This window comes from Coregonus clupeaformis, chromosome 38 (genome assembly GCF_020615455.1).
Source record: "Coregonus clupeaformis isolate EN_2021a chromosome 38, ASM2061545v1, whole genome shotgun sequence".
In the NCBI taxonomy this organism is placed as follows: domain Eukaryota; kingdom Metazoa; phylum Chordata; class Actinopteri; order Salmoniformes; family Salmonidae; genus Coregonus; species Coregonus clupeaformis.
In genome coordinates, this window is record NC_059229.1 from 5,596,751 (window position 1) to 5,620,636 (window position 23,886).

Consider the following 23,886-nt stretch of genomic DNA (forward strand, 5'->3'; position numbering starts at 1 on the left):
TGTTGACATGCTACCTCACAGCAAGAGGCCAGGTCCCAGTGTTGTTGACATGGTACCTCACAGCAAGATGCCAGGTCCCAGTGTTGTTGACATGCTACCTCACAGCAAGAAGCCAGGTCCCAGTGTTGTTGACATGGTACCTCACAGCAAGATGCCAGGTCCCAGTGTTGTTGACATGCTACCTCACAGCAAGAGGCCAGGTCCCAGTGCCCATGAATGGGGCCTACACATTTACCTACACCGACACAGAGGCCCTCAGAATTCCTTCCCATAAAATACCACTCTCTAATCTTGGAGATACATCTTCCCGACATTCCCATTGATGTTTTACAGGCAGGGCACTTTTGTTGCGGTTTTGTGGCTGGCACATTTACACAAATCATGTGTTTAAGAACATTTTGTTTTTCTGTTGTGTTCATGAAGAAGAAAAATTAAAAACAATAAATGAACAATTTTCTAAAGTTAGACAGGATGATTTCAAGATAAAGAATTTTCCACATAAGTAAAGTTTGGTGGAGGTAAAATCATATTACATTTTTGTAAGCGTTTCCAATAACAACGATAAGCTATCTTACTGTACATGTAGGAATGTATCTTTGTTGCATAACAACCGATAGGTATCACTGGGCTACATGGAGCCTATTGTGAGTATTAAATAAGAAAATGGCCTATTCAGTAGTGAAATCATTGTCAAATGCTTTGCAGAGAATTTGCAAGATAGTTTAAAGAAGATAGAGTCCAATATTACGAAACATACTAGCTGCCTTCAACAGCTGTGTCAATCTAAGCTTCAATGGTATATTCATGGCCATAGAAAAGTATTTGAAAACGGTTACGAAATACAATTGTACAGTTTCATTGTTACTCCCATGAACAAAGTGCCATTTACAGAAGATAACAGTTATGATGTAAGCTGCCACATTCTATTCCATATCAAAACCGGTCTGAGAATTCAATAGCCATTCTCTTGTACTGTAATCAATTTTAACAGAAATAATAGTAGCTCCTCCATAAATCTAAGGCTTTTTCTCACTGCAGAAATGTCAACTTCACCTAGACAGGCTTTTGTATTGGAAAATGTAGTAAATTAATGGAACATTCAAAATATCTAAATCAACCAGACGCTACTTTACATACTGTAAAGTCTATCCTAAGCCAATGGCAGCTTGCTGTCTGTATTCAAATGTTCATCATTTCTACCACACCCTGTATGTGGCCTAGTTTCTCAAAGTAAGCAACGTGGGCAGATTTGCTAAACAAATGTAAGGCTCAATGAATATTGCAAAACATAAATCTTGTGGATAATACATGCTTTACTGTATGTGAAATATGACTAAAGTGAACAGGCCCTAATAGGAGTCCTATTGGCTGAAGTAACTGAGGTATTTCGGTTGTTGAGTAAGATGCTTTGACTCCCAAGGGTGTGACAGACAGTTCAAAACAGATTCAGTAACTTGTGTTACGACCTGGCTCATGGTTCTTAAAAACAAAGAGAGACCGCACATGACTTAAATGTAAAAATGAATAAATGTATTCAACTAAATAATAATAAATACAAAAATGTAACATAAGCTGTGGACGTCTGTAGGATCAGTAGTGTATGCTGTGTGTGGATGAGTGGAGAGGGTGTTGTATGGTGAAAACAGACCAAAAAACAAAAGGTGGTGGAAGCTAGCCTGCCAGTCAGGGAAGAGAAAGTGTTGGCTGATGTGGCCACATTTTATAGCCTGCAGGCCAAGCCTGCCCAGGTGCGCCACATCAGCTGACGATCCTCCCAGCTCTGCCCACTGGCCTCCTGCAACAAGCAGACTACCAAACAGGAGATCCCAGCAGACAGAGTGGGAGGGATGTCACACTTGGAAGAGAAAATACCTGTAAATCCCACTAGCCATCGTTAGGCCCTAGATGGAGCAGAGTGTAGCCCTCCTCCTCCCACCCTATCCTAGCCCTGGGCCTGAGATACTATATACAGAGTACAGGGCCGTGGTATCAGCTTCCATTCCCACCAGCACATGGCCTGACTGGATGGATGGATGGATGGATGGATGGATGGATGGATGGATGGATGGATGGATGGATGGATGGATGGATGGATGGATGGATGGATGGATGGATGGATGGATGGATGGATGGATGGATGGATGGATGGATCTATCTATCTATCTATCTATCTATCTATCTATATATACTATATATTCAATATCTATTCTCCACATTGTTGTCACTCTTCCATTCAGTGAGTATTTATATATAAATATCTGATATTACACAGATTCAGTAACTGGAAGGACAAAATAACCCTCTCTAGTTGTTTAGAGTTCATCTTGGAAAGTCATACATTTTCCTAGAATCTATTAAAGGCAACTCTGGGAACTCTCCACTGTAAAATCACTAGGAATTTACACAGAGAAAGAAAAACCTTGTTTACATGTCAAAATGACATGTCCCACACACACCCCTAGTGGATGGAAGGAAAGACAGAGGTAGTCTGTGAGCAAGCTCATTGGAATGGAGAGAGAGATTCTGAGAGTGTGGGGTGGTTCTAATGTTTATAGAATGTGAGGTGATCCATGGGGTGATCCTGTGTGTGTGTGTGTGTGTGTGTGTGTGTGTGTGTGTGTGTGTGTGTGTGTGTGTGTGTGTGTGTGTGTGTGTGTGTGTGTGTGTGTGTGTGTGTGTGTGTGTGTGTGTGCGTGCGTGCGTGCGTGCGTATGCGTGTGTGTGTGTGCGTGTAAGAGGGGGGAAGCCTTGTTAATGTTTATAGAATAGAGGAAATCTTTCCATCGAGTGATATATTTGTGTTTGTGTTTTAGTAGGTGGAGGGGTTAGTTAGTTATCAGTTATAAGATAAGATAGTACTTTATTAATCCTCCAAAAGGGGAAACGTACAGTTCACTCCTGGTCGGCCCCTGTTCGCTGGCTCCTGCTAGTGAGGTGTGTATGTGTGTATCTGCCTGTCTGTGTGTGTGGACGGGGTAGGATAGTTAATAATCAGAGGAAGTATTTCAATGGGGTGATGTGTGTGTTTTGATGGGGGGAGGGGCTAGTAAGTTACTAGTTGAGACCCGGCTCCTGGTAGTGAAAGGAGCAGGATGGTATTCCTGGTAGTGAAGGTAGCAGGATGGTATTCCGGGTAGTGAAAGGAGCAGGATGGTATTCCTGGTAGTGAAAGGAGCAGGATGGTATTCCTGGTAGTGAAAGGAGCAGGATGGTATTCCGGGTAGTGAAAGGAGCAGGATGGTATTCCTGGTAGTGAAAGGAGCAGGATGGTATTCCTGGTAGTGAAAGGAGCAGGATGGTATTCCGGGTAGTGACAGGAGCAGGATGGTATTCCTGGTAGTGAAAGGAGCAGGATGGTATTCCTGGTAGTGAAAGGAGCAGGATGGTATTCCTGGTAGTGAAAGGAGCAGGATGGTATTCCTGGTAGTGAAAGGAGCAGGATGGTATTCCTGGTAGTGAAAGGAGCAGGATGGTATTCCTGGTAGTGAAGGTAGCAGGATGGTATTCCGGGTAGTGAAGGTAGCAGGCTGGTAGTGAAGGTAGCAGGCTGGTCCTCCTGGTAGTGAAGGTAGCAGGCTGGTATTTTCCGGGTAGTGAAGGTAGCAGGATGGTATTTTCTGGGTAGTGAAGGTAGCAGGCTGGTCCTCCTGGTAGTGAAGGTGGCAGGCTGGTACTCCTGGTAGTGAAGGTGGCAGGCTGGTACTCCGGGTAGTGAAGGTAGCAGGCTGGTCCTCCTGGTAGTGAAGGTGGCAGGCTGGTATTCCTGGTAGTGAAGGTAGCAGGATGGTATTTTCCGGGTAGTGAAGGTAGCAGGCTGGTCCTCCTGGTAGTGAAGGTGGCAGGCTGGTACTCCTGGTAGTGAAGGTGGCAGGCTGGTACTCCGGGTAGTGAAGTTGGCAGGCTGGTACTCCTGGTAGTGAAGGTGGCAGGCTGGTACTCCTGGTAGTGAAGGTGGCAGGCTGGTATTCCTGGTAGTGAAGGTAGCAGGATGGTATTTTCCGGGTAGTGAAGGTAGCAGGCTGGTCCTCCTGGTAGTGAAGGTGTCAGGCTGGTACTCCTGGTAGTGAAGGTGGCAGGCTGGTACTCCGGGTAGTGAAGATAGCAGGCTGGTACTCCTGGTAGTGAAGGTGGCAGGCTGGTACTCCAGGTAGTGAAGATAGCAGGCTGGTACTCCTGGTAGTGAAGGTGGCAGGCTGGTATTCCTGGTAGTGAAGGTGGCAGGCTGGTATTCCTGTAATGCCGAAATGGCTGCTGGATGACATATTCCAGAAAGCCCACGATGACTGAGTGTGGTTCCCACCGTGAAGCATGCAGGGTTTTAGAATTAGTTGCTTATTAGGTTATATATTGATGTGTGCCCGATGCCACCCCTCATCTCTGATTATCTGCTGGGCGCGCAATATTAAGTGCGCCTATAGGCTATTTATTGTGGTGTCAGTCACATGATCCATACCCTATAGGCTATAGGCTACGAAGTGCATGCTCGGAGAAGCACAGAGCAAAGTAATATTTCTAAGACAGCTGCTGGGATGGTGTAAATACAACTAGGCTGCATTACACACTGCAATGAATGTTCCAACACTGCCCCGACCTGCTCTGCTCTTGCTGATCAAAAACCTTTTTGTGTGCTGCCTAACCAATGGCTGTGCTGTGTAGGCCTAAGTTGGCAGTTCAGGAGGAGAGTCAAAGGCTTCTTCCGAAAATAATATTTGATTAGGCCTAGTCCAACTAGCCTATAGCCTATGTTCTGTTCAGTTTGAGAAGGGAGAGCAATAAGATGAGGAGGACTGGAGGTCAACTTTGATAGCTTGCCACTACTTTAATTGATTTGTATTAAAAACAATATGTTTCTTGCTCATGGTGTATTTATCAGAGTTATTGACCTCACAATAAGACAGATTCGAGTAATTTACATTGTGGTGCTGAAACTTGAAGCAGCAGCCGCGGCACAATCAATCGAAAATGGACAGCTCATGGTGCTGAAAGTAGGCAAATTCGAGTAGGCATAGGCCTAATTCATTTCAACGTCTTCATTTTAATTTACTAACAACAAGAGGGCTTTGTGTTGGAGCCTATTTCTTCCTATTTATGAAATAAGAGGGAGGCCTACCTGACAGACGAAATTAGGCTCTAGGCTGCTATAGGCCTATCCATAGATTTGTAGGTCAATTCATCCACCCACCATGCACTCTTTAAATAGCTTACCTCCGTGTCAGTGAAGGGCTGTTAAGTTAAAATTGAGAGACTCGAATTGAGGGGGTATGAGAGGGTATGCCATAGGGCTTCCTTTTAATAAAGGAAATTGAAAAAATCACAGGCCTACCCCCTTTTTAGCTTAAGATTTTGAAGAAAATAAAACGGATCCGATTATATAAAGTTATCTATAAAAGCGGTTTGGTCCGCGATGCTTTATGCAAGAAACAAGCTGTAAAATACCCGGAAAGACGTGAATCCGATATTCAGAGGCTGAGCTACAACTTTCTATAACCGATTAGACCTTTATTTTTTATTTTTTTTACTTTGCTTGGGAAGTAATCTAATTCTGTCACTATCAATTGAGTAAGCTATTCACTTTCTGTACAATAGAATATGTTTAAACCCAGACTGCTTTTATAGGTAAACACTTGTGACCTTCTCTCGTTGGGTTAAGCCACAGAAGAAGAGTAGCTAGCAGTTAAAGTTTACATCTTTCTGCGTCGGTAGGCCTAATCTGTCTGGGGTGGAAAGGTAGGCCTAACTTTTGAAAGTACCATGTTCAGATTCCTAATGACTGCTCAGATTAAATTATTTTCAAACAGGGACAGTTTCGTTGCAAACAAGACACTTATTTGGCATTGGAGAAATATGATACGATGAACACAGGCCTATCTCTCTGTCCATTCTGTCGTAGTAAATATAAAATGTTATAGATTGATCTGAGTAATATGTTGTGCAAGAGGTTGTGCAAGACAAATTGTGTTAGGAGCTTGTTTTCAATAAATGTTCTGTGTCATGTGTCTGATACTAACAGTGTGTTAGTTGTCTGTGCATAACATTTTAGTAGCGAACAAAGAACAGAGCACCAGATGGCCTAATCTTACAGGAGTACGATAACTGGACAACACCCACACCTCAGGCCCAAGGCCCCCACCAGTTGCTTCTCACGAGTTTCCTTTGACACACACAGACATCTCACTGTGGACGCACACTCATTCTCAACCCCCCTTCTACTGGTCGGGTGCCAAGGGCAGAGGACTCTGCCGTGCACCAATGGGGCATCTGCTCTGGACAGAGCAGACCCGCCTCCTACGCCTCGGGAACCAATCAAGGGACTAGAAGAAGGACCCCTTCCTTTATGTTACATTGTATAAAGTAATGCTGTAAACTCTGTTTAAACATCCTTCTCAACTGTCTCCATAAGAGGCAATTGATTGGGGTCCATGCATGTAGCCTAACAGTACAAGATATCTCTGTGTTTAATAAACTGCCTTTTGCTTAAGCAAATTCCTCTCTGTCTAGCGTCGTTGGTTTGTACTTCCTCTCCTAATTATGTGTTCACCAACAATTCTTTGCCTGTAATTTCGGTAATTTGGTGGTATTAAAAAAGATTCTGCTAATATATAAAATGACGTAGAATTGCATGAAATGTTTATAAAAGGCTATTCTTTCTTGGAACTGCAAATACGATGATAGATTCATGCAATGCTTTTACTATAAAGGACCTTTTTCCACTTCTACTTTTGTCCACCGGGGGTCTGCGAACGTACAATCTTCTGGCCTGCGCGCTATCAAATTTCCTGAGTTTCCATGTAACGCTTACAGGACGATGAACAGTTTCTAAAACTGCATATCTATCTAAAGGCTCGGTCTGGTCTGTCCAAGAAGTGCGAGGGAGAAAATCGGACCTCTGTGAAATTAAAATGGATGGCTCTCCCTTCAGCAAAATATATTTGACCAAAACCCTCCCTGGATGCTTGAAAGAAGGGTCACTTTTTTTTCTCAAGCTTCCAGGGAGGGTTTAGTTAAAATATATTTTGCTGAAGGGAGGGCCATCCATTTTCATTTCAGAGGTCCGATTTTCTCCATGTAACCCTTATTATAAATAACGTTCACTCCCTAACAATGATGACCACTATCCATAGATGACTTTGTGTGACCAAACCAAGAAGCTGTTGCTGGGATTGTCTACTCTTCAGCACTGACAAGACATCAACCTGGCCGGTACTGGCTTCAAAGACCTAACGAGCTTTACGAAGTCATCTCTGCGCCACCAAGACTCAACTTCACACCTGCAAGCTATGGTAGTTGAAAAACATTTGGGGACAATGTTCCCTACCAGCTATCGCCCGATGAGGTGATGGGCCTTTGCCTGGTGCCCCACGACACAGCATAATCGAATCCACCCAATATGCCGCAAAAATAAACATAATTTCTGATTGGTGTATTCCATGTTGTTTATACCAGTTAGATAGAAAGACATTCATTAATGACCTGAGTCACCTGACTTTAAATGGACCTCTTGCAACCTCTTGTTGATGAGAGTTTGTGTCTGTGGAATAACATGACATTTGTTTTTGGTTGAGGTTGACCTGTCAATAAGTGTTCTTCGCGTCACTGCTTCTCTGTCAGAGAGAAACCCTTCCTAGTCATACACTCTCTGTCAAAATACCCCGCTAACACACACACACACGCACACACACACACGCACACACACAGACACACTCTATCTCTCGCATTCTCGCACACAGATTGAGACGGAAGAAGGAAATGGAAAAAATTAAAATGCGGAAGAAGGAAATTGAAAAAATAAAAATGCATTAAAAAGATATCTGATCTATCTTGTCTACTAATAAGATAGGAACACACCTCAGTTAAACTGAAGGGCTGCTTCGAAGGTTTGAGTGAGATCGCCTCACTGTGGACAAGGACTGCCATTACACACGGATGCACTAATCACAATTACCTTAAGATCTTAAATAAAATGGAAATCATCACGTTTCTTTATAAGAAATTGAATATGAATGCTGTAGCCTATATATATCAATGGTTTCCTTACTGTAGTTTATTGTAGTCTTGAAGATCCAGTGACAATGACACAACACGATACAGAGCTCCCCAACATCGAATGAGGGCGTCGAATACTGCCGCTTTGGTTGATACCTCTTCTAGGGCCCTGTGTTTTGCGCAATCATTTATCTTGTATTTAAAGCCTTTTCCAGAAATAATAATTACACAAAAAATCCAAGCTATTGACTTAGGATGGCCCTGAACCATATGACATGAAAGTAAATAGGGACATATTGATGAAAAAGCTTTAAATAAAGGTTAAAATCCAGGCATGTCACATAATTGCACAAAACACTCAGACCTACTCATAACATTAACTTCGTCATATGAAAAAATACAGTACATAGGATTGTATCCTACACACATACACACACACTGAGGAAACAAAACATTAAGAACACCTGCTCTATCCATGACAGACTGACCAGGTGAATCCAGGTGAAAGCTATGATCTCTTATTGATGTCACTTGTTAAATCCACTTAAATATGTGTAGATGAAAGCCTTGAGACAATTGACAAATGGTTTGTGTGTGTGTGACATTCAGAGGGTGAATGGGCAAGACAAAATATTTAAGTGCCTTTGAATGGGATATGGTAGTAGGTGCCAGGTGCACCGGTTTGAGTGTGTCAAGAACTGCAACGCTGCTGGGTTTTTCACGCTCAACAGTTTTCCCATATGTATCAAGAATGGTCCACCATCCACAGGACATTCAGCCAACTTGACACAACTGTGGGAAGCATTGGAGTCAACATGGGCCAGCATCCCTGTGGATGTCTTTCGACACCTTGTAGAGACCATGAATGAATTGAGGCTGTTCTGAGGGTAAAAAAGGTGTGCAACTCAATATTAGGAAGGTGTTCCTAATGTTTTGTACACTCAGTGTATACATGCATATCTAGAACGACATAACCATAGATATCTAACACCGTACCGCCTTGAGGCATACATGAATACAGAGAAGAACTACTGTCCCTCTGGTCCGTCATCTTAAAAACAACAAACATGGAAGAAGATGTGCAAAAAAGTAGATTCAAACAGTCGGACATTTTGTTTTGCTACGCTAGGAAAGCAGCACAACATCCAAATAGAAGCATTTGAAATGTCACATACCAGTACATTACATAATGTATTATTAATACTTAGGGGCAAACTTAACTTCCATTTAAATATAATTTTCACTTAGTCAGCATTGACGTCAATGAGAGACTTTGGGATAGATTTAATTTGATCGTCCATTTCCGGCTATGCACCTTTTAAAGGCAACATTTCCGTGTTTGCAGAGACCGCATTCATGGTAAACGCTGCATATGTAGGCTCAATCGGGAAATACCTTTAAATGTCAATTGCGCTATAACGCGGACTGTCCGCAGTTCCGGATTGAATCCAGGCCTAAATGAGACTAAGTGAAAATTTGACCTAAATGGAAGTTAGGATTTGCCCCTTAATTCATGTTTATACAATCATCAGTAATAAGAGTGTGTATAGTAAGAGCAGTTACAACTAATGTAAGCAGCATCTCTTGTGAAGTTACTGGGTGACTTATGGTATAATACATGGATATGTACTGTACGTCAGCTTTAGCTTGGGGTCAATTCCATTTAAATGCAAGTCAGTTTAGGACGGAACCTTGCTCAAATGTACACATTCCTAGAACCACCACAGAAAGAAACGGTGCCAAATCTAACAGAGGGCCTCTGTCAAAATAGATGTTTAACACACACCTACAGCGCCTTCAGAAACCCCTTGATTTTTTCCACATTGTTGTGTTACAGCCTGAATAAAAAATTGATTCAATTGAGATTTTGTGTCACTGATCTACACACAATACCCCATAATGTCAAAGTGGAATTTTGTTTGTAATTTGTATTTTTTATTAGTAAAATATTAAAAGCTGAAATGTCTTGAGTCTATAAATATTCAAGCCCTTTGTTATGGCAAGCCTAAATAAGTTCAAGAGTAAAATGTGCTTAAAAAGTCACATAATAAGTTGCATGGACTCACTCTGTGTTCAATAATAGTGTTTAACATGATTTTTGAATAACTACCCCATCTCTGTACCCCACACATACAATTATCTGTAAGGTCGCTCAGTTGAGCAGAGAATTTCAAACACAGATTCAACCACAAAGACCAGGGAGGTTTTTCAATGCCTCACAAAGAAGGGCACCTATTGGTAGATGGGTAAAAATAAAAAAGCAGACTTTGAATATCCCTTTGAGCATGATGAAGTTATTAATGACACTTTGGATGGTGTATCAATACACCCAGTCACTACATAGATACAGGCGTCCTTCCTAACTCAGTTGCCGGAGAGGAAGGAAACTTCTCAGGGATTTCACCATGAGGCCAATGGTGATTTTAAAACAGTTACATAGTTGAATGGCTGTGATAGGAGAAAACTGAGGATGGATCAACAACATTGTAGTTCTCCACAATACTAACCTTAATGACAGAGTGAAAAGAAGGAAGCATGTACAGAATAACACTATTCCAAAACATGTATCCTGTTTGCAACAAGGCACTAAAGTAATACTGCAAAAATGTGGAAAAGCAATCCAATGTGTTTGGGGCAAATCCAATACAACACATTAACGAGCCCCACTCTCCATATTTTAATCGTTAAGGACTGGGGAGTTTTTCAGGATAAAAAAAGAAACGGAATGAAGCTAAGCACAGGCAAAATCCTAGAGGAAAACCTGGTTCAGTCTACTTTCCACCAAATAATGGGAGATTAATTCACCTTTCAGCAGGACAATAACCTAAAACACAAAGCCAAATCTACACTGGAGTTGCTTACCAAGAAGACAGTGAATGTTCCTGAGTGGCCAAGTTACAGTTTTGAAATAAATCCACTTGAAAATGATCCATATCCATTTTGACAGAGCTTGAAGAATTCTGAAAAGAATAATGGGCAAACGTTGCACAATCCAGGTGTGGAAAGCTCTTAGAAACTTACCCAGAAAGACTCACAGCTGTAATCGCTGCCAAAGATGCTTCTACAAAGTATTCTCTCAGGGGTGTGAATACTTATGTAAATTAGATATTTCTGTATTTCATTTTTAATACATTTGCAAAAATGTCTATATATTTGTTTCACTTTGACGTTATGGGGTATTGTGTGTAGATGGTTGAGGAAAACAATTATTTAATCAATTTTGAATTCAGGCTGTAACAACTAAAAGTGGAATAAGTCAAGGGGTATGAATACTTTCTGAAGGCACTGTATATGGCCGCAATTTACCCCCCAAAAGACACCGGAGGTACCAGACATAATAAATAACACTTTTAGTAATTGACACATATTACACAAACAAGGATGTTTAGATCGACTACCAGTACGAGGCAGAATTAGTCTATTTTCTACACCTAAGCAGTCCTTCATGTACTGAAGTTGCTACATATTGTTATGAAAGCTGTGTTAATGTACATAACAGGAAGGGAGTTGGCATCAATATTCAGTAAAATTCCCCATTCCCAAGTAGATATGAAATCAAGGTGAAATGGAGTTGAACAAAACCTGGTAATAGTGGAAGTAATGTTGGACCATGGAGTATGTAGCTAGTTTCCATTTAGGATTCTTCATCAGTGCCACTGGGGGAGCGCTCCTGTGAGAGGTGGGACATGAGAAGAAAGAGAGGCAGAAATATAAAGAGAGAAATAAGGGGGAATATTTCTGGGTGTCATGCACAATATGTGCAACACATTTAGCTGAGGATCATAAAACAAAACATGGAAGATGGAAGGTAAAAACACACACACACACCTCTCCTCTCACCTCTTCCTGCTCCTCTTCAGTGTCGTCGTCGCTGACTACAGGTCTGGCTCGGGTGCGTCCCATACGTCTCCGACCCTTCCCCCGGTCACTGCTCTTCTCTCTCCGTCCCAGACGGATCTTCACTTTCACCGAGCGGGCTGGAGGACGGACACACACAGATTCATATCATACACACACACACACACACACACACACCATAGGATCAACACTCTCTGTCTTTCATTCATTCTTTCTTTCTCTCTATATTTCTTCTTTCTTCCTTCCTTCCTTCCTTTCTTCAGTGATGACTCACACTCTGACTCAGAGCCTTCGTCCAGGTCCTCCTCCTCTTCCTCACTGTCCTCTCCCTCGCTGTCCTCCTCCTTCTCGATCTTCTGTCTCAGACTGGTGAACACTGACTGGAGCACGATGGAGTCCTCGTAGATCTGGGAACAAGGCAGCAATCAGACGATAGACCGATGTAGCTATATTTGGCTCATGCACAGATGCAGTTGGACATGTTCTAACAATGGTATTGTTATTTGGTCCACTGCTTATTGTTATTCAGCCTTAATCTGCTTCAAAACATACAAATAAAAAGTTGATCAAAAAAAGGACTGGTCCCTTGATTCATTCTTATAAAGTAACAAGAGTGCATATAGGAAGAGCAGTTACAACTACTGTAAACAACATCTCTTATGCAGTTACTGGACGATGTGAGTTAAAGTCGATAAACACACTAAGTCATTCACTTATTTAATCTATTGTTACATCTATGGTTATCGATCTGTTTGTGTTGTTGTGTACTTGTGTGTCAGTACTCATTCCGGTATAAAGTGTGTGTGTGTCTCACCAGTGATCCCTCCAGGTTGAAGGTCTGTGCGTTCTGAAAGAGTAGCATCACATCTCTCTCCAGGTCTCCTAGACTACGGTATCTGTGGCTACGAATCCTCTCCTACAGGAGGGACAGACAGGAGAGAGGGAGGGAGGGAGGGAGGGAGATAGATAGATAGAGAAAGAGAGAGAGAGAGATTCGAGGGAAGATGATAATGAGAGTGTGTGTGAGGTGTATGTACAGTATGCATGTGTATGTATTAATTTACCTTGATTTTCCTGAAGTCGACAGGCTTGCGGATGAGCTCGTAGTACTCTGGCAGCTCTTTGCGTGAGGGCAGCTGGATGAAGACCTCACTTAGCTGACGACCATTACTACTGTGAAAGACATCACCAGAGATACTAATGTTAGTACCCATAGTACTGGTGTTACACAGCAGTTACACTGAGATTCAGTTTGCAGTATGTTGTGGCCCATATGGGAATCAGTCTTGCAAGCACCTTGTTCCAACCTAGCCTGGTCCCAAACATGTTTGGAGTGGCATGATGGCACAAACAGACTGGTACCCAGGCTAGCTCCAACCAACATGTGAGTCCAAATTGTAAAGCAAGCTAAAGAGAATACTAGACCCAGTCTTACCTGTCCTTGTATTTAATAACAGCGTCCACTATCTTCTTCATCTTCTTGGTGAGAGCGGGGGGGTTGGGGGAGAGTTTCTCTGCGGGGGGGCGTCCCCTTTTCTTCTGTCTCTTCCCGTCCTCGTCCTTGTCCCGGCTCCGCCTGCCCCCCGAGGAGGAAGAGGAGGGGCCAGGGAGGTCATCGCGGTCACGCTTTCGCTTCCGGGTGGTCTTCTTGTGACGCACCTCCTCCTCGATCTCCTCTAATGTACCTTCCTCAATGGCCTGGAGAGAGAAGGAGGGGAGGGAGAGATAGAGAGAGAAAGATAGGGAGGGAGGGAGAGGGAGAGGGAGAGGGAGAGGGAGAGGGAGAGGGAGAGGGAGAGAGAGAGAGAGAGAGAGAGAGAGGGAGAGGGAGAGGGAGAGGGAAACACATGATGAGCACCTTGTCACTTAATAAACAACATCAAATGAAAACAAATCAAATCCAAGAAAATCCCCATACGTATACACCAATCCCAGAGTGTCATTTAACCCCTGACCCCTGACCTCTAACCTTGAGCCACTGCTTCTCGGTGAGTGAGTCGCTGTAGTCCACCTCCTTGCGCTGGCGGGACCCCCTCCCGAACATCTTCTCCTCCTCCTCCTCACAGGTGAGTCTCTCCACCTCCGCGTCATCCTTCATGATCCAGGTGGGCAGCTCGTCCTCCTCCATCAGACGGGGCTTACGGCGGGGGTTACGAGCGTCCTCACGCCGCCTGTCCAGGTCCATACGCTGGAGGGGGAGAGGGGGAGGATATAAAGACAGGAGAAGACAGAGAAAACAGAGGATGGGACAGAGGTAGAGGGAGGAGAAAGGAGGAGAGGAGAAAGAGAGGAAACAAAGGTTTAGGGTAGTAGGAGGTATAAAGAAGAGAGTATTCTGCATCGTTGTGTGTGTATAGATACTGGACTGGCCCTCGACACATTGACCCAGAGAAATTACCATGATGACCAACAGACACTAACTAACCATGAAGTGGTCAAACTCCTCCTCGCTCCTGGCGATCATCTGGTTGACCGTCTCATCGTCTGGCACCTCGTCCTCCTCCTGAGCGGTCAAACACACATCAATGGACAGACAGACAACACACAGCAGGACAGGGGGACAGGAGGACATGAGCAAAGCTATAGCCTCTAGTCGTTGCTCTAGCCATTCTAGCCTGGTTCGTGACCATATGACCAATGACAATGACAATAGGAGTTGTCAGACAGAACAAACAGGTCTGGGACCAGGCTATCTACTACACCACTCAGTAAAGAAGAGCCCCGTAACATCACCAAGGAATGGGTCAATATACATGCATATACAACATGTTATGTACAGTACATGTAAAGTCTTTAAAACAGTATTAGCATGCAAAAGAAGTGTAGATCAAATACCACTACATATTGTCTGTCCACCTAAGACAAAAACATAAGGGACAAAATATGTGAGAAAAAGAGAGCGGTGAAAAGAAAGAGGGATTGAAAGTAAGAAAGAAAGAAAGAAAGAGAGAGAGAGAGAGAGAGAGAGAGAGAGAGAGAGAGAGAGAGAGATGTACAATGGATGGAAAAAGAGAACGCGGTAAGAACAATACAACAGACAGAGGTAGGTGTGTCAGTGGGCAGCGTGGGTATTCTGATTGTGTGGGTGTTCCGGGCTTTCGTCACACCCACCCAAGGCCCCCCAGACTTCCACACCCCCCCCGGGGCCCCGACCTCGTCCTGTTCCTCGTGCTCCAGGATAGCCTGCAGGAAAGCCCGGCGCTCGTGGCTTGATGACTTCTGGTCAAACATGCCAGCCTGGATGACCTTCTGGTCCACGTTGAGTTTGTACTTGGCTGCGGCCAGGATCTTCTCCTCTACGGAGTTGACGGTGCAGAGACGCAGGACGCGGACCTCGTTCAGTTGGCCAATGCGGTGCGCACGGTCCTGGGCCTGCAGGTCCTGGAGAGAGAGGGAGGAGAGGGAGAGATGGTTAGAATATGGTAGGCTAACTTGGGCTGAATCGTTAGACATTCGTAGTTCAAATCCCTATGGCTAGCAATGATTCAGTTAGGATCTGGCCCATGGTGGCATGTCAATACTAACATAGCAAGTTTAGTGGGCTATTTTGTACTTCTAACTGAATATTCACTCAAGTAATGTTAAAATATGACTTCAACAACCAACATTCCAAGTGTACCTGCTGTGGGTTCCAGTCAATCCCTTACGAGATTGTATGTGTGTTACTCCTCCCTACCTGGTGAGGGTTCCAGTCAGAGTCGAAGATGACCACGGTGTCAGCTGACTGCAGGTTGAGGCCCAGCCCCCCGGCTCTGGTACTGAGCAGGAAGATGAAGTACTGGGAGGCCGGGTCGTTAAACGCCTTCAACAGCATGCCCCTGTCCTCTGCTTTGGTGGTGCCTGGAGGGAGAGGGGGCAGGAGGGCGGAGGGAGAGAGGAGGGGAGAGGGGGAGGGAGGAAGCGGAGGGGAGATGAATAAAACACAGCAACTAAGAGAGACAGAAATCCGAACTTAGATTTTGTATCATTTGCCTAGCAGACATGGGTTCAATAAGTATATATTTTCTAGACTCTAAAATCCTTTGGGTGTATGATTGAGCCTTAATGGAATCCCAGATTGGTGGGGTTTGTACCCCTTGTTCCATTGCACCAGGCATGTATTAGAAAGACGCCAAGTAACTATTTGAACCGAGTTCTGATCCCTAGACACACACACACACCGTACCGTCCAGACGCAGGTGCTTGAAGTTGCGGTAGGTGAAGTAGTCCTCCATGATGGTCATGAGGGAGGTCATCTGACAGAACAACAACACCTTGTGGTTGGTGGCCCTCAGCTTGGGCAGGATACGGTCCAGCACCTCAAACTTCCCTGAGGCTCGGTACAGATCAAGACTAGGGGCAGAGAGAGAACACAACCAAGCCAATAGATTGAAAGCATTTCTGGTCGTTGTTGTGAGAATTATTTTTTCTCAATCGACTTATGCACTTACCCACTCACTATCCCTCCGGAAAATCCTAAATGCTCTGAGAAAGATTCCTGTGAACAAATTCAGAATTGTGGTGGGGTTAGTTCATCAATAGAAAGTATACTCCCACTGTATGTACTGTACCTCTTCCTGTGTGTGTGTGTGTGTGTGTGTTGCGCGCGCATGTTTGTTTATTCCCACTGTACCTCTATCTGTGTGTGTGTATGTATTCCCACTGTACCTCTATCTGTTGGAACATGTAGGGATGGTTACAGATCTTCCTCAGCTGCATGATGGTGTTCATGAGAGTCTTGGTGCCTCCTTTGCCCTACAATAGACACACCGATATTAAAGGAGTAGTTCAGGATTTTACAACTTGATGTTAGATGGTTCCTCACCCTGAAAATAGTATACAGTGCATTCGGAAAGAATTCAGACCCATTTACTTTTTCCCCATTTTGTTACGTTACAGCCTTATTCTAAAATGGATTAAATTGTTTTTTTCCCCTTATCAATCTTCACACAATACCCAATAATGACAAAGCAAAAACAGGTTTTTAGAAATGTTAGCACATTTATAAAAAATTTAAAACTTTACATAAACTCAGTACCCTTTACTCAGTACTTTGTTGAAGCACCTTTGACAGCGATTACAGCCTCGAGTCTTCTTGTGTATGACGCTACAAGCTTGGCACAACTGTATTTGGGGAGTTTCTCCCATTCTTCTCTGCAGATCCTCTCAAGCTCTGTCAGGTTGGATGGGGAGCGTCGCTGCACAGCTATTTTCAGGTCTCTCCAGAGATGTTCGATCATGTTCAAGTCGGGGCCACTCAAGGACATTCAGAGACTTGTCCCGAAGCCACTCCTACGTTGTCTTGGCTGAGTGCTTAGGGTCGTTGTCCAGTTAGAAGGTGAACCTTCGCCCCAGTCTGAGGTCCTGAGCGCTCTGGAGCAGGTTTTCATCAAGGATCTCTGTACTTTTCTCCGTTCATCTTTCCCTTGATCCAGACTAGTCTCCCAGTCCCTGCCGCTGAAAAACATCCTCACAGAATGATGCTGCCTCCACCATGCTTCACCGTAGGTATGGTGCCAGGTTTCCTCTAGATGTGACGCTTGGCATTCACGCCAAAGAGTTCCATCTTGATTTCATCAGACCAGAGAATCTTGTTTATCATGGTCTGAGAGTCCTTTAGGTGCCTTTTGGCAAACTCCAAGCGGGCTGTCATGTGCCTTTTACTGAGGACTGGCTTCAATCTGGCCACTCTACCGTAAAGGCCTGATTGGTGGAGTGCTGTAGAGATGGTTGTCCTTCTGGAAGGTTCTCCCATCTCCACAGAGGAACTCTGGAGCTCTGTCAGAGTGACCATCGGGTTCTTGGTCACCTCCCTGACCAAGGCCCTTCTCCCCGATTGCTCAGTTTGGCAGGGTGGCCAGCTCTAGGAAGAGTCTTGGTGGTTCCAAACTTCTTCCATTTAAGAATGATGAAGGCCACTGTGTTCTTGGGGACCTTCAATGCTGCAGAAATGTTTTGGTACCATTCGCCATATCTGTGCCTCGACACAATCCTGTCTCGAAGTTCTATGGGCAATTCCTTCGACCTCATGGCTTGGTTTTTGCTCTGACATGCACTGTCAACTGTGGGCCCTTATATAGACAGGTGTGTGCCCATCCAAATCATGTCCAATCAATTGAATTTACCACAGGTGGACTCCAATCAAGTTGTAGAAACATTTCAATGATGATTAATGGAAACAGGATGCACCTGAGCTCAAATTCGAGTCTCATAGCAAAGGTTCTGAATACTTATGTAAATAAGGTATTTCTGTTTTTTATTTTTAATACATTTGCAAACATTTCTAAAATCCTGTTTTCGCTTTGTGATTATGGGGTATTGTGTGTAGATTGATGAGGGAAAAATGTAATTTAATCCATTTTAGAATAAGGCTGTAATGTAACAAAATGTGGAAAAAGTCAAGGGGCCGGAATACTTTCTGAATCCACTGTATGGACCTGGGGAAACTGTAATCAATTGTTCTGTTTTCTTTCAACTGCAACTTCGAACTTTAGCTAACTTTAGCCACCACAAGCTAAGAATTAATGGAAGTGAGGCATGTGAGGATGTTTTTAAAACAAAGGTCTGGAAACAAAACTAATACTCCCTTGTACATTTTATAATTGTTTCACCTTGCAATGTAATCAAAAAGCTTCTGACAACTTACACATGTTCATATATAAAGAATATTAGCAAAAAAAAAGTGCATATTTTACACTTTTTGGACAAAGAACTTTAGTTATTCCTCCTCACCTTCTTGTCCTTCTCAGAGCCGTCTGTCAGTAGGACTCCTTTGGCCTGCATATGTCTGTACAGAACCCTCTGGAGCGCTGACATATCACACTTTATCACATACTCCACCTGGAGGGAGAGAGAGAGAGACACAGACAGACAGACAGACAGACAGACAGACAGACAGACAGACAGACAGACAGACAGACAGACAGACAGACAGACAGACAGACAGACAGACAGACAGACAGACAGACAGACAGACAGACAGACAGAGAGAGAGAGTCAATCAATTAATACCACAGAATGGAGATATTATACAAACACAGTCAGCTGAAAAATACCTGAGAGCATAGTTAAGAGGACACCAAATGGACAAGATATTGAAGAAAGCATTGTCTGTGAACATGAGTTTGTATTTAAAAGTTATGTGAAGATGGAGAGATGTACTATACCTTTTCCGGTAGCTGAGCCTCTACTTCCTTCTTGAGCCTGCGTAACAGGAAGGGGCGGAGCACCTTGTGGAGGCGACGGATAATCAGGATGGTCTCCTCTTCATTTAGATCCACCTGGAGAGAAGAGAACCAAGTTATATATTATTTAATTTCATAAACAGAAATGTATACAAGGTGCGTAGCAGTGATGGGACAGATGAGCCAATTAAATGTGGCCCACGGAATATCATAAATTATCCCTTTAACAACATGGAATTTAAACTGAACTAAAATATAAAACGCAACATGCAACAATTTCAACGATTTTACTGAGCTACAGTTCATATAAGGAATTAAGTCAATTGAAATAAATAAATTAGGCCCTAATCTATGGATTTCACATAACTGGGCAAGGGCGCACCTACTGGGGAGCCTGTGCTTCCCCACAAAAAGGCTTTATTACAGACAGAAATACTCCTCAGCACCCCTTCAGATGATCCCGCAGGTGAAGAAGCCGAAGTGGCGGTCCTGGGCTGGCGTGGTTACACATGGTCTGTGGTCGTGAGGCCGGTTGGACGTACTGCCAAATTCTCTAAAACGACGTTGGAGGCAGCTTATGGTAGAAAAATGCACATTAAATTCTCTGGCAACAGCTCTGGTGGACATTCCTGCAGTCAGCATGCGAATTGCACGCTCCCTCAATCTTGAGACATCTGTGGCATTGTGTTGTGTGACATTTTAGAATGGCCTTCTATTGTCACCAGCACAAGGTGCACCTGTGTAATGATCATGCTGTTTAATCAGCTTCTTGATATGCAACACCTGTCAGGTGGATGGATTATCTTAGCAAAGGAGAATTTCTCACTGACAGGGATGTAAACAAATTTGTGCACAAGATTTTGAGAAATATAAGCTTTTTGTGCGTATGGAACATTTCTGGGATCTTTTATTTCAGCTCATGAAACATCGGACCAACACTTTACATGTTGCGTTTATATTTTTGTTCAGTATAAATAGCATTTCTCCATCTCTTCCAGCTAAAAAAACTCACCTTCTCTCCAGTCATAGCGAAGGGTGCATTGAACCACTGTTCGAAGGTACTGCAGCTCTTAAAGATGGTGGGCAGGAGAAAGTTGAGCAGGGCCCAGAGCTCAGGCAGCTTGTTCTGGAGCGGTGTCCCAGTTAGGAGCACTCTCCTGGGGGCCAGGTAGTGGGTGTTGAGGACCTGGGTTAGCTTACAGTGGTGGTTTTTCATCCGGTGGCCCTCGTCCACGATCATGTACTTCCACCGGATCTGTGGGGGGAGAGGGAGCAGGGAGTGATGGAGGAGAGAGAGAGAGAGAGAGAGAGAGGGGGGGTTGGGGAGTAGGAGAAGACAGAAAGAGGGTATATAGGTCATCAGTCAAATGGTCATGGTGATTGTTGTTCAGAATCACGCTGGAGGTAGTGTGTCTGTGTGTCTGTCTGTGTGTCTGTGTGTGTTACCTTGGCTAGGACCTGTTTATCCTTGATGATGTACTCATAGGTAGTGAGGAGAACGTTGAACTTGCCGCTGCGTAGCTGGGGAATGAAGGCCCTTCTGGCCTGAGGGGAACCCTACAGAGACAACATGAAGGACAGGCACTTGGATTTAACTTGACATTAATTAATTAAATTAATAATTACTAGAATGGCATGACTTTACATTTGTATTCATAATAGGCCTACCTGTTGTTGTTCTCACTGCAAGTGATACACTTTTGATTTGAATGACCACATATATACATTATAGACAGGCTTACACACGGCCGCCCATACGTCTGTATTTCAGGACCCCTAGTAATTAGCGTTACCATGGTTACCATATAGTTGGCGGAAGGTTAGCAACTCACCTTGTAGGAGACCTTCACTACAGACGGAGCCCACTTGTCAAACTCATACACCCAGTTAGAGAGAGTTCTGTCAATGAGAGAAGAGAGGAAAACAGAGGGCCAAACTTACCTAAGCAAACAAATAGCACTGTACCCATACAGATAGATACATACAGTACCAGTCAAAAGTTTGGACACACCTACTCCTTCAAGGGTTTTTCTTTATTTGTACTATTTTCTACATTGTAGAATAATAGTGAAGACATCAAAACTATGAAATAACACACATGGAATCATGTAGTAACCAAAAAAGTGTTAAACAAAATCAAAATATATTTCAGATTTGAGATTCTTCAAAGTAGCCACCCTTTGCCTTGATGACAGCTTTGCACACTCTTGGCATTCTCTCAACCAGCTTCACCTGGAATGCTTTTCCAACAGTCTTGAAGGAGTTCCCACATATGCTGAGCACTTGTTGGCTGCTTTTCCTTCACTCTGCGATCCAACTCATCCCAAACCATCTCAATTGGGTTGAGGTCGGGGGATTGTGGAGGCCAGGTCATCTGATGCAGCACTCCATCACTCATTGTCATTGTCCCAAACTCCAAGCGGGCATGTGTCCAAACCTTTGACTGGTAGTGTATATATTACTATTCTAGTTAATTTTTAATTATGTGACCGTGCCAAACCTTACCCACCCCTCTCTCCTGATCATTGTACTCCTCTCATGCGTACTGTACTCCATCATATCATGTATGACAGTCACGTTAAGTGTACTATGAATACAGTTACAATTAAAGGGACAGTACTCTTCAAAAGTCCCACACCATCAGTTGTGTATATCCAGCTATATACTGTACCTCAACCCCAAATTAATGGAAAAAATAAGCACAGCAAATCTGGAAAATGATGTGGAGCTTATGTCTTCCATTCATTTTGGATTGTGGCATATAGCTGAATCTACAAAACTTACAGTAGCTCAACATACCACCAATGTTGGAATCTTGAAAACATGTGATTGATTTTGGAGTGTAATGTCCCTTTAAAGATGAATTGTAATTGAAGCCATGGTTCTCCGTGCGTGGCAGAGCGGTACAGTACTCACGACAACGGAACTATGATGAGGAAAGGTCCGTTGACTCGCTTGTTCTCCATCAGGTACGTGATGAGAGCGATGGTCTGGATGGTCTTTCCCAGGCCCATCTCATCAGCCAGGATACCGTTCAGATTGTTGTTGTAGAGAGACACCAGCCACTCCAGACCTTTAATCTGAGGGAGGGAGAGACAAGTAAAGGGAGAGGAGAGAGGAGAGAGACAAGGAGAGGGACGGAAGTTCAAGAGAGGAAGACAAAGGACCATTTCAGCCAGAAAGAATTGTACAGGTAGGTCTGGGTCTCTTCTAATGACTTAAGAAAGGAAATGTCACTTCTCAGGCTTAGTCAGCCTCTTGTCAGCGCTGCTTCACCTGGTACTGTTTCAGTTGTCCGTTGATGAGTATAGTGGACTGTTTCTCCACTCTCTCAGTGACAGCATGGGCCACAGCGTAGTAAGACTGGAGTCCCCGAGCGAACGCTGCCTCTGCACTGTTATACTCATCATCCACATCCTGTTTAGCGTGCCTACGGACGGAACCAGGGAAGAAACAATATCAGTGGCTGAATGGCTTTAATGCAATCACTGTAGCACTTTGAGATTGTTTTTCAATGAAAAGCGTGTTATAAATTCAATGTATCATTACTTATTATTACATATTGGCATTAGCCCTATAAAGTAAGTGTGCTATTCTTTTTAATTCTATCACTATTTTCCTTGGCTGGAAAATGTACTCAGTCATTGATAAGGCTTAGCAAGTCAGCAAAACAGCATTAGGGTCAATTCCTCACTGAATATTAATGGCACTTTTGACCCCAAACCTGAATTGTAGGCATTTCTGTCTTATTTAAATAAATCCAATGTGTGGGCAGGAGTGCACAACAGGTGAATCTCAATTGTATCTCCTTGTGTCCTTTCTTCTCGCCGCCTCATCAAAACACATTGGAGAAGGTCAGAGGTCAGAGGTTCACCCAATTCCTCACTGAAAATCAACGGTTCTTTTGACACCAACCCTGAATCATACACCAGACATTTCAAATCACATGCAAATTTGTCACTTGCTTCGTAAAACAGCAGGTGTAGACTAACAGTTAAATGCTTACTTATGGGCCCTTCCAAACTATTTCAGTCAGATCACGTCTCAATGTGTGTGGAGGAGTCCACAAGCACACAATTGAGAAAAAGGTAGAGAATAGAGCCCCACAGTGGAGGTGTCATAATACCCATAAAACCTAACAGTCAAACAGGGAAACGGTTCCAATCGTTTTACCACCATTCATTTTTCCCATAGGTGATTTTAGAAACACTTAAAATAAGGGCTGTGTTTCGTGTAGGCTTACCCTGGCGTGACGTTCTGATAACCATGTAAATCTCTCTCGGACATGGTGACTTTTATTCAATATATTCGGCTCTATTTACTCTGAGATTCGAAAATGCTAATTAGCATCAAAGTAGACATCATGCAAAACTACAAATCCCTGCAAGCTCCTGGACATCATCTCTAGCTGACACCTTTGCTAATAGGTATTGTGTCAATATAAAACTTGCACAAGACAGTTCACAGAATTGTCAATGTAAAGAAATGTAGCCAATTTATTCATTACTACATTTAGCTAACATTAGATAGTTAATCCAGAGATTCTTACCTTTGCCTCGATTCAGCAGTCTCGTCCAGATCATCATGGCATTTGTAGTTCTTTATGATAGCTACATTAGCAGCTAATTAGCATTTCATTTTTGGGGGTAAATACAAGGGAATATATTGACAAAAGTCACCTTGTCCGAGAGATTTACATGGTTATCAAAACGTCATGCCAGGGTAAGCTTACACGAAACACAGCCCTAATTTTAAGTGTTTCTAAAATCCCCGATGGGAAAAATGAATTGTGGAAAAACTATTGGAACCATTTCCCTGTTTGACTGCTAGGTTTTATGGGTATTATGACTCATCCTTTGGTACTCTATAGGGACCCTGGTGT

At 43.4% G+C, this 23,886-nt stretch overlaps 1 protein-coding gene across 6 annotated transcripts in view; it reads right to left on the reverse strand.

Annotated features, from left to right (window-relative positions):
* Positions 1 to 11,204: 11,204 nt before the first annotated feature.
* Positions 11,205 to 23,886, reverse strand: part of LOC121553822 (transcription activator BRG1) — a 24,221-nt gene continuing 11,539 nt past the window's right edge. For 3 of the 6 annotated variants that reach the window (XM_041867203.2, XM_041867199.2, XM_041867200.2), the window contains 21 exons: positions 22,281 to 22,434; positions 21,921 to 22,084; positions 20,837 to 20,903; positions 20,451 to 20,561; positions 20,017 to 20,259; positions 18,987 to 19,100; positions 18,553 to 18,660; positions 16,489 to 16,575; positions 16,272 to 16,318; positions 16,007 to 16,173; positions 15,518 to 15,681; positions 14,953 to 15,222; positions 14,677 to 14,697; positions 14,267 to 14,344; positions 13,811 to 14,029; positions 13,277 to 13,539; positions 12,906 to 13,014; positions 12,656 to 12,757; positions 12,116 to 12,248; positions 11,812 to 11,960; positions 11,205 to 11,653 (listed from right to left, as the gene is read on the reverse strand). In XM_041867203.2, coding sequence (XP_041723137.2) covers positions 11,618 to 11,653; positions 11,812 to 11,960; positions 12,116 to 12,248; positions 12,656 to 12,757; positions 12,906 to 13,014; positions 13,277 to 13,539; positions 13,811 to 14,029; positions 14,267 to 14,344; positions 14,677 to 14,697; positions 14,953 to 15,222; positions 15,518 to 15,681; positions 16,007 to 16,173; positions 16,272 to 16,318; positions 16,489 to 16,575; positions 18,553 to 18,660; positions 18,987 to 19,100; positions 20,017 to 20,259; positions 20,451 to 20,561; positions 20,837 to 20,903; positions 21,921 to 22,084; positions 22,281 to 22,434 — 2,806 coding nt within the window. In that variant the 3' untranslated portion in view covers positions 11,205 to 11,617. The other 3 variants (XM_041867201.2, XM_041867202.2, XM_041867204.2) reach the window with 3 other exon arrangements.